Source organism: Rhincodon typus, chromosome 3 (genome assembly GCF_021869965.1).
Source record: "Rhincodon typus isolate 14 chromosome 3, sRhiTyp1.1, whole genome shotgun sequence".
Classification (NCBI taxonomy): domain Eukaryota; kingdom Metazoa; phylum Chordata; class Chondrichthyes; order Orectolobiformes; family Rhincodontidae; genus Rhincodon; species Rhincodon typus.
Genome location: NC_063334.1, coordinates 28,515,230 through 28,531,313, shown reverse-complemented (window position 1 = coordinate 28,531,313; position 16,084 = coordinate 28,515,230). Strand labels below are relative to the sequence as shown.

The following is a 16,084-nucleotide window of genomic DNA, read 5'->3' as shown; positions in this document are numbered from 1 at the left end:
GTCATGACTTTAGAATTAGAACCAGTTAGTTCAGTGTGGTTCCAGGAAGCACTTCTTCATACCAAGGAAAAAGCAGGAACTATCCTACTGCCAAAAAGACAATGAGTCTGTGAATCAAGTCAAAATATCAAAAGTAAGGTTCAAAGACTTTTTGTTTGGTAAGCATATTCAAGGGGGCTGGCTACCTCAGTTGGCTCGATGGCTGGAATGTTCTGTAGAATGATGCTAACAGCATGGGTTCAAATCCCTGTGAAGGTTGAGCTAGGTCTTAAGACCTCTTTTCTCAACTTGCACATCAGTGCATAAGCTATGATTAAGTAATCTTTAAACAGTAAGGTTGCTACCTGAGGAGAGAGAAGGGTATTTAGGGTTACAGAGGAAGATGCCATGCAGACACAGATTGACGAAGTGTTCTAATTAACTGATGTAACAGATTTAAGGGCCTTTAGTGAATGATATCTGACATCCTTATCTGGTCTCACTTACATGTGACTCCAGACCCACCTTAACTGCCCTAGCAATGCACTTTGTAATATTGAAGAAGATGATTCACCATCACTGCTCAGGACAACTAGAAATGGGCAATAAATGCTGACCCTGCCAGTGATGCCCACTTTTCATGTATTAAAAATGAACTCCATCAGTTCAATTGCATTTCTTCTATTTGTGTAGAAAGGAATTCCCAAGGCGCTGCACAAAGAGATTGTCACTAGGGCAAAGGGAGATTTATTAAGTTGTGTTAGCAACAAATTAATTGGAGAAATGAAAATAAGGAGCTGTGTGAAGGGTTGATAAACAAACCAGAGTTACAGTAATTCTGAAGAATGATCTTCGAGTGATGGAGGGTTCGGTTAAAGATTGTGAGGCCCATCAACAATCAATGTAATTCATTTAGATCTGTTGTTGAATGGGTAATAGGTTATGCAGCAGATCCGTTCAATTCTCTAAACTTCTGGACTTGGCTTGTACTAGGGAAAGTGAGCAAGATTTCAGGTGGTAGTGATGTTATTGGGCAATAACAATAAAGATGAGAGAACTGTTCAGCAAATTGACTGTTATTGAGATATTTTGGTCAATGTAGGGCCACAGGGTGGTGGTTGGGAGACTTAAAGTGCTCAGTAAATAGCTTTAGGGGAGTGTCTCATCCAAGCCTAGATGCCAAGGAAGGGGGAGAGAGAGAGAATGGGTGGCAAAGGGTAAGGAGGGATTGGGTCCTTGCTGGTCACATCAGTGACTTGGATATGCAGTGGTCACAGGAGATGATTGAGAGGTAGGTTAAGAGAGCTTTTACAGAGGAAGGCATTTAAAATGGACAGCAGTGAACTGAATTCAGAACTCAAGAAGTTTAATGGAGAATGACAGTTGGGGATGCATCTTGTGCTAGTGGATAACGTGTTTTTTTTAAAGGACAAGTTGGAAAAAATTGAGATGTCAAAGGAGAAGAAAGTACCAGAAATGTACTAGGAATGACATCCAGATGTATATTGCTACTAAGGGCCACACCAGCAGCACCATGCCTAATGTGGAATGTATATCCAGGTTACAGAGTTTTGCTAAGTCTTGAACTGGAGCTGTAAAATAATTATGTAACCCTCATCTCTTTTTTCCAAGTTGAGATGAAAACAATTGAGGAAAACAGTAGCAATTCTATGAGCAATGATGTGGAAATGCATTATTCAGAAGAGGCAGAAAGCATGAACACTTGCAGTGCAGTAGTCAGCAATACAGGTAAGCATGAATGACACTTCTACTGTGTTGGCTGTGCATGCTAAATGGTTTAGTTGCTGTCAAGAGCTTTCCGCTCAACATCCTCACTTCTACTCAACTAAAGCACAGCAGTCACCTGATCCGGTTCCAGATGGCCATGAATAAGAGAAGGGAATAGGCTTTCCACACAGTCAATCCAATACCAGGAGAAAACCAACCGAAGATGTGATGAAAAGGTGTGTGGGTGTAGCCTGGACCATTGGACCCTTCTCTCGTTTATTAATATAAAATGAACTTCAACTTTTAATGTATTTGTAAAGGAACAGATGCAGTTTGTTTTATATAACATGTTGTTATGATCTGAAATGTGTTGACCAAAAAAGGAGGAAATTAAATTGTCCCTTTTTAAAAGGAAATAGGATAGATACTTGATGGGGAATTATTGCCAGGCTACATGGAAAGGGCAGAAGGAAGTGGGAATAATGAGATAACTGTTTCCAAGGGCTGAGACTGGAATGATGGGCCGATTGTCTACCTTCTCTGCCTTACCATTGAGTTCTCTGGCTCTCAAGATTACTGAAGCTACTTACCTTTGGCCCTACGTTGACCGACGTAGCAGATAGGGAGAAATATGTTCCCATTGGGAATCGGAAGACACCAATTTAAGATGAATGCTAAAGGAACCAAAGGTGATATGAGAGAATGCATCACCTCGGAGTGTGGTTGTGTATACTGTCACAAAATCAAAGCCAGGAACTAAATATTGATGGATATGTAACTTTTTGAAAGGGTGGGTGGGAAGGAAAGTTGGGATAGCTTTTTTAGTATTAAGTGAAATAAGTACAATAGCCAGAAATGATTTGTTTCAGAAGATGTAGAATCAATATGGGTGAAGGTAAGAAATAATCAGGGAAGAAGACACTGATGGGAGTAATCCTTAGATCTCTTAGTAATAGCTATACTATTGGACAGAGGATAAAACAGCAGATAACGACAGCATGTTAAAAAAAAAAGCAGTACATTAATCATGGGTGATTTTAATCTTCATGTAGATTAGAAAAGTCAGGTTAGCATAGATAACCATGAGGAAAAATTCCTAGCGTATTCAAGACAGCTTCCTAGACTATTATGTTGTGGATCCAATCAGGTATTTGACTAAAACAGAAGATGCTGGAGAAACTCAACATGTCTGGCACCATCTGCAAAGAGAAAACCAGTTATCATTTTGAGTCCAGTGACCCTTCATCAGAACTGGTATTGGTTTTGGATTTTCGTAGATTGGATCTGGTAATGTGCAATAAGGCATGTTTAATAAACGATCTCAGTAAAAGTTCTCTAGGAAACAGTGACCAAAATATGGTAGGATTCAGTTTGGATGTGAGAAACTTGGGTTAGAAACAGCTGTGCTCAAACTTCAATATCAAATATTATAAATAATGACAACAGAGTTGGCTGGAATGGACTGAGAGTTTTTTTTAATCTGAGAAAATGGTTGAAGAACAACACCAGACCTTTAAGAAATTAGTTCAGGAGTCGAAACAAAGATATATCCCAGTGAGAAGAAGAATTCTAGGAAGAGGATAGGCTAACCATGGTTAACTAGAGAAGTTAAGAACAGTATCAAATTGAAAGAAAGTAATAATGTGGCAAAGATTAGTAGTAATATAGACGATTAAGGAGTGTTTTAAAACCATCAAAAAACAACTGAAAAAATAATAGAGGGACTTTGAGGGTAAACGTGCAAGTAATATAGAAATAAACAATGAAAGCTTCTTTAAATACATTAAAATAAAGAGAGAGGCAAAAGTGAACACAGGCCCCTCCGAGAATGAGGCCAAAGAAATAACAATGGAGAAGCAAGAAATGACAGAGAAGTTAAATAATCTCTTCACTGTAGACATCATTAATAGTATCCCAAAAATACTGAATCATCAAAAGGGCAAAAAAGAAAGAGGAAATATTCACAATAACTGTCACTAAAGAAAAAGTACTAGGAAAATTAATAGGGCTAAAGGCTGATAAGTCCCCTGAGCCTGATGGATTGGATCTTAGGATATTAAAGCTACAGAAATAGTGGTTGCCCTGGTAGTAATCTTCTAAGAATTCTTAGATTGTGGTAAAGTCCCAGCTGATTGAAAAACTGCAATGTATCATCTTAACGTAAAAAGTGAAGGAGCCAAAACGATAACAATAGGCTGTTGGCTTAATGTCTGTTATTGCGAAAATGCTAAAGTACATTACAATGGATGTAGTAGCAGAGTATTTAGAAATACATGATCTAATCAAGCAGAGTCAACATGGCTTTGGGAAGGGGAAACCATGCCTGAAAAATTTATTAGTATTTTCTCAGGAGTAACAAGCTGGGATGAATAAAGGGGAATCAGTAGGGGGAGGTGATAGCCTACACTATTAATTCAGAGACCCAGGTAATGTTCTGGGACCTGGGTTAAAATCCTGTCATGGCAGATGATGGAATTTGAATTCAGTAATAAGATGGAAATATAAGAGTCTAACAATGACAATGAAACCAATGCTGACTGTCAGGAAAAACCCATCTGCTCCACTAATGTCCTTTAGAAAAGGAAATCCACCATCCTTACTTGGTCTGGACTACTTGTGACTCCAGAGCCAAAGCAATGTCGTTGACTCTTAACTGCCCTCTGGGCAATTAGGAATGAGCAATAAATGCTGGTTCTCATCCCGTGAGCAAATAAAAAAAAGGTAGATGTAATATATTTGAATTTCCAAAAGGCATTCAATAAGGTATCACAAACAAGGCTACTTGATAAAATAAGACCCCATGGTATTTGGAGTAGGATATTAACATGGACTGAGAATCGTAGAAGGCAGACAGTTGGGATAAAATGCTGTTTTATAGGATGGCAACCTGTAACTAATTGAGTGCCACATAGATCAGTGCTGGAGCCACAATTTACAATCTATGTTAATAACTTTGATGAGGAACTGAATGTATTATCATCAAGTTTGTGGATGGCACAAAAATAGACAGGAAGGTGAGTGGTGAGGATGACAGAGTCTGCAGAAGGATATAGGCCAGTTAGGTCATTGGGCAAAAACTTGTCAGATGGAATATAATGGAGAAATGTACGGATATGCACATTGACAGGAAGAATAAAGGAGCTGAATATATTTAAATGGAGAAAGCTGCAGGACAAGAGGGATTTGGGAGCCCTCATCCCTAAATCACAAAATGCTAGCATGTAGGTTCAGTTAATAGAGAAGGCAAATGGAATGTTGGACTTTATTTCAAAGGTAATGCAGTATGCCAAAACTATACAAGGCACTAGTTAGACCAGACCTGCAATGCTGTGAACAGTTTTGAGCCTCGAATCTAAGGAAAGATATACTGGCATTGGAGGCAGTCCAGAGCAGGCTCATTAGTTTGGTTTTGGGCATTGAGGAATTTTTCTATGAAGAGTAGTTGAGTGGACCAGGCCTGTACTAACTGGAGTTCAGAAGAATGAGAAGCGAACTTAATGAAACATATACAATTCTTAGGATGTGTAACAGGATAGATGTGGAGATGTTATTTTCCCTTATGGGAGAGCTTTTAAAATAATCTGAGTAAGGGGTCACAGATTTAAGACAGAAACAATGAGGAATTTCTTCCAAGGGTAATGAATCTGTGGAATTGTTTACTACAAACGTGTTGTTAAATATATTCAAGGATGAGATAGACATTTTTACCCAATAGCTTATGGGGAAAAAGGCACAAAGTGGAAGTGTGGCTTGTCAGATCAGTCATGTGTCATCGAATGGAAGCATGCACTTGATAGTCCAAATATCCTAATTCTGCTCCCGTGTTTTATGGTGATGACAGATTCAATCATGCCTTTCAAAAGAGAATTGTTTCATTATTTAAGGACAAAATTTACAGGGCTATTAGGAAACAGTGAGGAGAATAGGCTCAGGGTTTCTTTTTCAGAAAGCTAGCATTCACTTGAAAGGCTGAATAATCTTCATCTGTACAGTAACCATTCAATGATTCTATTGACTCTCCTGAGCCATATCAACTAGCAGAAAACCATTTGGAAAATACCTGCCCCAAGGTGGTAACTCTTTTGGTGCACAACTCTTGTCCAAGAGGCCGTTCTGTTCCTGAGTACTGTTACCAGGTACCTTTCTGTAATTTGGGTTCTGGAATATGTGTAAATGACTGTCGTCATTGGAGACATTAAACAATATGCTCAAACTCAACTAACAGAGCTCAGTAAAAGTCTGACTGTATCTCCACAACCATTGCTCCTGACACTTAACTACTTTTATATTTCTTTCTCACAGAAAAGTTTCAACAAAACTCAGCAGCTCTGGAGAATTTACGATTGAGAGACTATCAAATCGAGCTGGCAGAACACGTAGTTGATGGCGACAACACAATCATTTGCGCTCCTACAGGTACAGCTAAGAAACAAATGATTGGTATCTGCTTGACCTCTTCTGCCATCTCCAAATTTCTTCACTCCGAATGGTGTGCCTTCAACTTATCTATGACCTCAGCACTGGAATTCCCTCCCTCTGTCTTTCTTTCCTTTTTTAAAAGGCTCCTTAAAACCTACATCTTTTATTCTGGAAAGAAACTTACAAGGGACATCAAAATCGATAAGAAGAAATTTTATAGTTACATAAAGGGAAAGCAGATGATCGGAAGGAATGTTGGCCCACGAAAGACTGAAAGTGCGGATATTGTCAGTGTCTATGGGGAAATGGCAGACATGTTGAATAATTACTTTGCCTCACTGTGTCTTGTAGAAAAAGAGGATAGCTTGCCGATGTCCCTAGGAAATTAGTAGTGGATCAGGGACAGGGACTGAATAAAATTAATGTAAGTAAAACATCAGTAATGAGGAAATTAATGATGTGGAGATGCCAGTGTTGGACCTGGGGTGGACAAGGTCAGAAGTCACACGACACCAGGTTTAATTGAAATCACAAGCTTTTGGAGTGCTGCTCCTTTGTCAGATTGAGAGCATCAAGTTCCTAGGAGTGATGATAACTGACAACCTGTCCTGGACTTCCCATGTAGATGAGACAGTCAAGAAGGCACAACAACATCTCTTCTTCCTCAGGAAATTTGACTTGTCAGTAAGGACCCTGACCAACCTTTACAGACACACTATTGAAAGCATACTGTCCAGGTGCGTTACGGACGTTTATGGTAACTGCTGAGCCTAGATCAGTAAGAAACTACAGCAGGTTGATGGCACAACCCAGACCATCACAGAAGGCAACCTTCCATCCATGATCTCCATTTATATGGCTTGTTGCCATGGAAAGGCTGCCAACATCATCAAAGACCCATCCCATCCCGGTAATGCTCTCCTACAACCTCCTCCGTCAGGGAGAAGATGTAGAAGCTTGAACACATACATCAGCAGTTTTAAGAACAGCTTCTTCGCTGCTGTTATTAAACTGATGAATGGACTCTCTAACTTCAAATAATGTTGGTCTTGTTAATGTTGATCTTGCCTAGCGCATGCTCTGCACAATGTAACCTGTATGCCTAAATCCAAGTTTTTTTTTTTCCCCCTGATCTGTATGTCTTGCTTACTGTGATCTACCTGTATTGCTTGTAAACAAAGCTCTTTGTGGTAGTTAGGTACACATGACAATAAATCAAATCAATCAATCAAGATGAAGCCTTCGCCTGATGAAGGAGCTGCGCTCTGAAAGCTTGTGATTTCAAACAAACCTGTTGGACTATAACCTGGTGTCATGTGACTTCTGACCTTGAGGAAATTAATGGAATTAAAGAGTGACAAATCCACAGGAAGTGAGGGTTTCCATCTGAACATGTTAAAGGAAGTAGAGGAGTGCATTCTAGATGCCTTAACTGTAATCATTCAGAGTTCACTAGATATAGGAGTCATCCCTTTGGATTGGAAAATTGCATGTCGCTCTGCTTTTTAAGAAGGGCAAAAGATGAAAACCAGGGAATTACAGACCAGTTAGTTTAACATCTATGGGGAAATTGTTGGAGTCTATGATCAAGGATGGGGTAAGTGAACACCTAAAATTTACAGTTAATCAAGGAGATCCAGCATGAAGTTATGACACGTAGGTCATGCCTGACAAACCTCACTGAGTTTTTTGAAGAGGTGACTAAGGTGATGGACAGGGGAATGCCTGCATTATTTTTTATTCATTCATCGACATGGACTTCATTGGATGGCTAGCACTTAGTATCCATCCCTAGTTGCCCTTGAGGAGGTTGATGGTGAGTCGACTTCTTGAACTTATACAATCCACATGCTGTGGCTTGACCCATAATGCCCTTAGGGAGCAAATTGAAGGAGTTTGACCCAGCTACAGTAAAGGAACGGCGATATATTTTCAGTCAGGATAGTGAGTGGCTCAGAGAGAAACTTGTAGATGGTGGTGTTCCCATGTATCTGCTGCACTTGTCCTTCTAGATGAAAGTGGTTGTGGGTTTGAAGGTGCTGTCTAAGGATCTTTGGTGAATTTCTGCAGTGCATCTTGTGGATAATATACACTGCTGCTACTGAGAGTCAGTGGTAGAGGGAGTGAATGCATGTGATTCTGGTGCCCGTCAAGCAAGCTTTGTCCTAAATGGTGTCAAGCTTCTTGAGTGTTGTTGGAGCTATGCCCATCCAGACAAGTGGGGAGTATTCCATCACACTCTTGACTTGTGCCTTGTAGATGGTGAACAGTTTTTGGAGAGTCTGGAGGTGAGTTACATGCTGCAGTATTCCAAGCCTCCGACCTGCTGTTGAACCACTGTGTTTATATGGTTAGTCCAGGTGAGTTTCTGGTCAATAGTAATCCCCAAAATGTTGATAGTGGGGGATTCTGTGATGGTAGCGTCATTGAATGTCAATGGGTAGTGGAGAGATCATCTCTTATTGGAGAGGGTCGTTGCCTGGCATTTGTGTGGTGTCAATGTTACTTGTCACTTGTCAGCTCTACCCTGGATATTTTCCAGATCTTGTTGCATTTGAACATGGGTTGCTTCAGTATCAGAGGAGTCATGAATGATGCTAAACCTTAAACCTTGTGCAGTAATCAGCGAATAACGCCATTTCTGACCTTGTGATGGAAGGAAGGTCGTTGATGAAAGAGCTGAAGAAGATTAGGCCTAGGACACTACCCTATTTTCCTATGTGCCATGTTGTTTATATGAATTCCAGAAGACATTTGATAATGTCCCACATAAGAGACTGTTAACTAAGGTGGACACCCACAGAATTGAGGGCAAATTACTGACATGGCTGGGAAATTGGTTGTGTGGCAGGCAACAGAAAGTAGGGTAGGTACTCAATTTGGCAGGATGCGACCTGTGGTGTTGCACAAGGATCTGTGTTAGGGCCTCAATTATTGGCAGTGTTCATTAACTGCTTGGATAATGGCATAGAAAAAATATATACTTTTTCAAAGTTTCTAACTATCCTGTTGGGATTTGATCTGAAACTCTCTGGAACATTAGAACCAGCTTCTGCGTTTCTAGTGAAATAATTTAATCAGAATCAGGCAATCTATGTAAAGTTTCTTTTCACTTTTCCTCTTACTGTTGTGAAGAAGAACCTGCCTCATTTGCCTCTGGACATTAGAGAATAACTACAACTATCTAAATGCCCATATCTGCATTGAATGGCAATGAACTTTGCCATGGTATCAAAAGTGCCATTATACATACATACAGATATACAGCATGGAAACAGACCCTTCAGTCCAACATGTCCATGCCAACCAGATATCCTATATAAACCTAGTCCATTGGCCCATATCCCTCTTAACCCTTCGTATTCATTTACCCATCCAAATGCTTTTTACATGCTGTAATTGTACCAGCCTCAACCACTTCCCCTGGCAGCTCACTCCATGTACGCTCACCCTCTACATAAAAAACTTGTCCCTTAGGTCCCTGTTATATCTTTCCTCTCTCACCTTAAACCTATGCCCTGTAGTTTTGGACTCCCCACCCCGGGGAAAAGACCTTGCCTATTTACCCTATCCATGCCCCTAATTATTTTATAAACCTCTATAAGGTCACCCCTCACCCTCTGACACGCCAGGGAAAGTAGTTCCAGTCTACTCAGCCTCTCCCTATAGTTCAAACTCTCCAACCCTGGTAATATCTTTGTAATAATCAAATGCATGTCTTTTCCTGTTTCTATTCAAAGGATGTGGAAAAACCATCGTCGCCCTCTACATCAGTGAGGATCACCTTAACAAAGCTCCCAAGGGTGTGAAAAGGAAAGTTGTCTTCATGGCTACCACAGTTCCTGTCTACGAACAACAATACGACTTGTTCCAGAAACACTTCCAGAAAACTAGGTACACCCAGAAATGACAATGTCTCAGTCCTTTGTAGAAGCAACATCATTTGCAGGATTTTGCTGTTATTTCAGAAATTCCTTTTGGTAGTGTGCTAAACTCCAGTTATGTTGGCACAGAATGCACAGTGAAGACACTGGCTGTTCAACCCAAGTGATCTATAATATGAAAGCAAAATATTGTAGGTGTTGTAGATCTGAAATAAAATCAGAAAATGTTGGAATTGCACAGTAGGACAGGGAGCATATGTAAAGAGAAAATGTTGTTTCAGGTTGATGGCCTTTCATCAGAAAATCTGCGCTGCTCCATGTAGTCCATGCAACGTTCCTTCCATTTCCTGTTCTATTTTCTCATCTTTGAACGTATTTCTCAACCATTTCCTGAGTTACCAATTCATTCATCCTTCTCTGAGAAAAGCAATTTTCCTGTATTTTTCATTATCGATTATTTTGTGTTTCTGACCCCTCGTTTTGGTTTCCCCCACAGGCAGAAGCATTGACTCCACACTCACTTTGTCCAACTATTAGAACATAGGAATAACAGGGAATCGTTTAGTCTATCATATTTGTGCAACCATCCAATGAGATCATTGCTATTCTGCAACCTCACTCCAAATATCAAATTTTCTTTATATCCCTTAAAAAAATCAATAATTAAAATCATTCAGTCTCAGGTTTAGAATTTGCAGAGTAAGTCCAACATTGCATCACCCTTTGTGTTTAGAAATGTTTCCTATTTTCATTTCTTAAAGGCCCAGCTCTAAATTTTATACTGTTCCTCTTAGTCCTCAAATTCCAACCATTAGAAATGGTTTCTGTCAACTAAATCAGCCCCTCTTAATAGCTTAAACTTCAATCAAATTTCTTCAATTTAAAATATTAAGAGGTCGTGTAACCTTTAGTGTGATATCTCTTGTCATAGTTTAGCATTTGGAGTCCAGCTATCATTCCTGTAAATCTACGCTGAGCTCCCTAAGTTGTGTTCCTAAGTTGTAATACCCAAAATTGCTCACAATAACTCCATGTCATCTAACCATAGTTTTTTTTTCAGCTTTGAAGTTTTTATTACCTATGAGAGGTAATTCATAAATCTTCACTGATTTTAAGGTCAGAAGTCCAAAGAAAAAGACCAGGCTCCCTTCAATGTTACAGCTTTCACCTGTGGAATCGGGAATTAAAATTTAGATCACAGAGTCATAAATAAGAATCTGTTCAACAGATAGGCAGTCGACTCCTGCTAAGTCTGAATCAAAAGGTTTGGAGCTCAAGTCCCAGTCTAGGAACTTGAGCACAACAATCTAGTCTAACACTCCCAGTGTAGTAGCACGAGGGTGCTGCACTGTTGGTGGTGCCATCTTTCAACTTGAGCTTTTAGACTGAAGTGCTATCTGCCCTCTCAGGTGAATATAAAAGATCCCACAGACAGCACTGTTTTTCTATTGTGTTCCAGCTGACCTTTATCCCTCAACCAACATCACTTAAAAATATGATGATCTGTGGAAGCTTGCTGCATACAGATTGGTAGCCATGTTTCCTGCAGCAGTGACCATAGTTTGAAAAGTACTTAATTTCCTGTGAAGTCCTCTGGAAAATCCTGAGGTTTCAAAAAGTGCTATATAAATTTGCACCTTGCTTTAATTGATGGGTGCCATAATATAAATGTTAACATTTATGACTGCTCAGTGATCACTGGTTAATTCTTAGACCAGACTAATTTTCATTTGCCCTTCATCTTCCAGCTACGAGGTGTGTGGACTGTGTGGTGATACAGCGGACAGCTCTCCAGTGCAAATGTTGGTTGAGAGAAACGATATCATCGTCTTGACACCACAGATTCTGCTGAATTGTCTCAAAGATAAACGAATTCCATCCTTGTCCCTATTTACACTGTTGATTTTTGATGAATGCCACAACACAACGAAAAACCACCCATACAATGTTTTAATGAAGATGTACATCGATCTCAAGTTGGGCACAAAGACAAGCAGTTTACCCCAGGTTAAACTTCTGGCTCTCCTGTTCCTTTGCCTGATTTCTGTGATGGGGTCCTCTGTTTTATAAATTTGAGTGTAGAGTACAGAAGTGAGGAATGACTAGAATGAAGAAATGCGGATGCTGAAGATCTGAAACAAAAATGGAAATTGCTGGAGAAAGTCAGCAGATTTGGCAGCATATGTGGAGAGAAGAGCGAGTTAATATTTCGAATCCAGTGATCTTTCCTCAGAACTGTTCTAAAGAAGGGCCACTGGACTTGAAAAGTTAACTCTGTTTTTCTCCACAGATGCTACCAAACTTGCTGAACTTCTCCAGCAATTTCTGTTTTTATTACAGAAGTTAGGAAGTTATGTTAAACCATTAATAAATTACTGGTTAGGTCTTGCCTGGTTTATCGTGTCCAGCTCGTAAATTCAGACTATCATAGACCTTCCTTCCCTTTAGTTCTCCTACCCTCCCTCCCTTTCCCATGCTCTGTATTGTTTACAAGCAGGTAAGCCTGGCTTAGTGGTTAATCATTCATGATCTATCCTCGTCTCTCACAATGGAGTTCCATTTCTCCCTTTCTCCACTTGCCCCAGTTCTTGTTGAGGCTGAGTGTCAGATTAAGTTGAGGTTGTGTTGCTTCCTTTGCTTTTGTTATCTTTAAGAAACTAGAGACCAGCGACAAGTTGGTGCAAACACCCAGCATTAATGTGCTGTCTCAGACAACTTCCAGGAAACCATATCAGAGCCAAGAACACCAGCCAGTTTACTTCTCATCCATATATGGGATCCCTGATGTACTCAACCACCACCTTTCAGTGGCACGTCTAGGAGGGAAAACAAAACAACTGTTAAAGCTTTTTTAAGACATTTTGCGAGGAAGGAAAGAGAATGCTAGAGTTGCTTTTGATCACACCTCTATGTAACATGAATTTTTCTTTTTGCTTGTCAGTAGATTGTCGGATTGACAGCATCACTTGGAGTTGGTGATGCTAGCTCATTCAACGATGCAGTGAATTATATTCTCCAAATTTGTGCCAATCTTGATGCCGAATCCATATCAACTGTACAAAAGAATGTGGCAGAACTGAATAAATATGTCTTTGTTCCAAAAAAACGTAAGACTCCTAACTGCATTAGTATCCCAGCAGGTTAAAGCGTAGCATTGAAATTTTAGTTTTGCCCCATGCCTAATGAGTTTATTCTTGCCGTATGTCCATTAGCTCTTTAAGATTATGGAAAGGTCTTTAAAGATTATGAAAGACTATGCTTCATAGTTAAATGTAGAAGAGGCATTTCCACCTGTGGGGGAGTTCAGCAACCATAGGTGAAATCAAGAACAATGGTGCCTGTACTTTCCTTCAAGACTATCTGCTGACATCCCCAAAACGCCCTCATGCAGGTGTGCAAACCATGCAGATGTGCAAACTATGCATGCACGGTACTCCTGCCAGTACTGTCAGTGACGTAATTCTGTCTGTTCACTCATATTTGTTGTTCGTATTTGGGCATCACTATATTTTATTCATTGGGGTATTCCACAAAGTCTGCATGACCAGAATTTCCTGCACGCGCAATGTGAACCTTTCAGGGTTGTTGGGTGATACAGACATTTTCTTTGCTGTGTGCAGCCTGTTTGTTACACAGTGCTGCCTTTTAAGACTTATGCATGGCCGTGCATGCACATATCTTAAAGGGAAGACTGCTTTTTGCAACCTGTTTGCCTCCTGGCATCACATTGCTGATTGCTGTGCAATAATTGACCACTAATACGTCCAATAAGGAATTCAGGAGAAACATCTTCAACCAGAGAATGGAGAGAATATGAAATTTGCTATCCCAGGGGAGTGATTGAATTAAACTGTATTGACACATTTAAGGGAAAATTGGATAAATGCATAAGGAAGAAAATGAATGGAAAGACTTGTAAGATGGGAAGTGGTCCATGTGCAGCATATAACCAGTATTAATCACTTGGGCTGAAAGGCCTGTTTTTGTGCTGTGAAATTGTACAGCGTTATGTCACTGCAGAATCTGTCATTAAAGTTACTGGGGAAAAAAGACCTGCTTAGACAGTAAAAGCAGGAAATTGATTCGAACAAATGCTTTATTTGATGTGTACAAAACAAAGTAGAATATAAACGAATATCTGGCCTCAATTTTGGTAGAATTAAGGTTCTCCAATTCAAGTATCATCATTATCACATTGAGACTTACATAATATTTATACAAGGTTACAGCATTGATGAAATCAGTTCAAACAAAATTCCTGGCCTTTGATTCTGTTTTTTCCACAAAGCTGTATAACTCGAGCTGACAAATGAGGTGGACCGTTGCTGTTTACAGATACTGCTGCTGATGAAGGTATGCAAATAAATGTATTGGCTGCCAAAAGTAAGCAGAAACTTACTGACACAGCAAATAGGAAATGGGGATTAATCACATGTTTCTGTGAAGAAACCAAGCAAATCAGGACAAGGGAAAGACTGTCATTAGCTGAAGTTGCTTTGCTTTTTAACTGTTAAGATCACTACATCCTGAAATGTGTTAGTAAACTTCGATTTTTATGTTTTTGTTGTTCTTTGACAGATACTCGCCACACTGCCAGGCGTAAAAAGGATCAATTTGCAGACATTATCTCTCAGATGATGTCTCAAATTGAAGCAATGGCCAGGAACGTTTACAACATTGGTAAGCTGCAATTTAAAGAAATATTTTTACATTGGCAAAGAGTATTTGACCTGTCTAGTCAATGCTGACTAGGCAATGGTTTGTAAAGATTTTGATTTTTTTCCCACCTATTGTTGTACATTTGGAAATATATTTGGATGGTATTACACGTGGAGGAAATCTGTTACTGCATTATGAATTGTGCCATTCTGCATGCTGTCTTACCCTGAGATTCTTCATTTTGTCCATATTTTTAATACGCATCTTATTCTGCCTGAATTGCAGATGTTGCTGGTAAGAAGCAGCATTCAGCAATACAGTAAAGCTCTCTCTTAGTCTGTATTTTGTGCATACAGGTAACCTTTCGCACATCCAGAATCGAAACTATGGGACACAAAAGTTCGAGCAATGGATTATTGAAGTGCAGAAAAAGTGCAAAGTCCTCCAAATGGATGACGTAGAAGAGGAAAGACGGATCTGTCGGGCGCTTTTCACTTACACTGAGCACTTACGGGTGAGAGAATTTATCTGTGCCAGCAATAGGGTTTTAGCTGTGTTTGTGAGAAATCCATTTCTAGCTATTTTGGTTTCAAACTCAACTATTTTCAGATTTTGAACTGACGGACGAAGATTTTTTTTCATATAGTCCAGTATTTCATTCTAGATATTTTTCCCCGGTTGAAGTTTCAGTTACAAGGGAGCGTAGGTTCAAGGTGAGAGGGGGAAAGTTTAAGGGAGATGTGCGAGGGACATTTTTCACCCAGAGAGTGGTAGAAGCCTGGAACGCACTGTCAGAACAGGTGGTGAAAGCACGCACGCTAGCGACATTCAAGAAGCAGCTGGATGATTACATGAATAGGGAGGGAATAGAGGGATACGGACCGAATAAGGGCAGATGATTTGCTTTTTAGATTAGTTAGGGCATGATGATCAGCACAGGCCTGGAGGGCCAAAGGGCCTGTTCCTGTGCTACACTTCTCTTTTGTTCTTTCATATATAAAAGTTGAACTAAACACCTGATGGCACTGAAATATTTGGATATATAGTTGACCACTGTTCATTTCATCAAGTCTGATAATTTGATATCGTGCTACAGCCGGTTTGTCTTCTGCCTTCAGCTTTTCAAGACATGAGCTTTGGGTCATATATTTAAAAAAAAGCAAAAAACTGCAGATGCTAGAAATCTGAAATAGAAAGTGCTGAAAAAACTCGGCAAGTCCAACAGCAACTGTGGAGCGAGGAACAGAGTAATTTGGTCAAATATTCCCAGCCCTTCAGTGGCATGGGCAAGGGTGAAAAGTTTGGGAGAATGCAGCAAGAATAAATAAATGAGTTTTTTGATGTTGAGAAGGAAAGTCTGATTTTTCCCTTGTGATTATCACCTGGCCATTGAAACCTTACAAGCAGGTGGTAAG

At 39.8% G+C, this 16,084-nt stretch overlaps 1 protein-coding gene across 3 annotated transcripts in view; it reads left to right on the top strand.

Moving 5' to 3' along the window:
* Positions 1-16,084, top strand: part of ddx58 (DEAD (Asp-Glu-Ala-Asp) box polypeptide 58) — a 77,968-nt gene that overhangs the window by 41,031 nt on the left and 20,853 nt on the right. For all 3 annotated transcript variants that reach the window (XM_048593361.1, XM_020526867.2, XM_048593373.1), the window contains exons 6-12: positions 1,612-1,728; positions 6,010-6,123; positions 9,867-10,020; positions 11,759-12,017; positions 12,955-13,117; positions 14,589-14,690; positions 15,026-15,183. In XM_048593361.1, the coding sequence (XP_048449318.1) occupies positions 1,612-1,728; positions 6,010-6,123; positions 9,867-10,020; positions 11,759-12,017; positions 12,955-13,117; positions 14,589-14,690; positions 15,026-15,183 (1,067 nt within the window). The remainder of the gene's footprint in view (positions 1-1,611; positions 1,729-6,009; positions 6,124-9,866; positions 10,021-11,758; positions 12,018-12,954; positions 13,118-14,588; positions 14,691-15,025; positions 15,184-16,084) is intronic.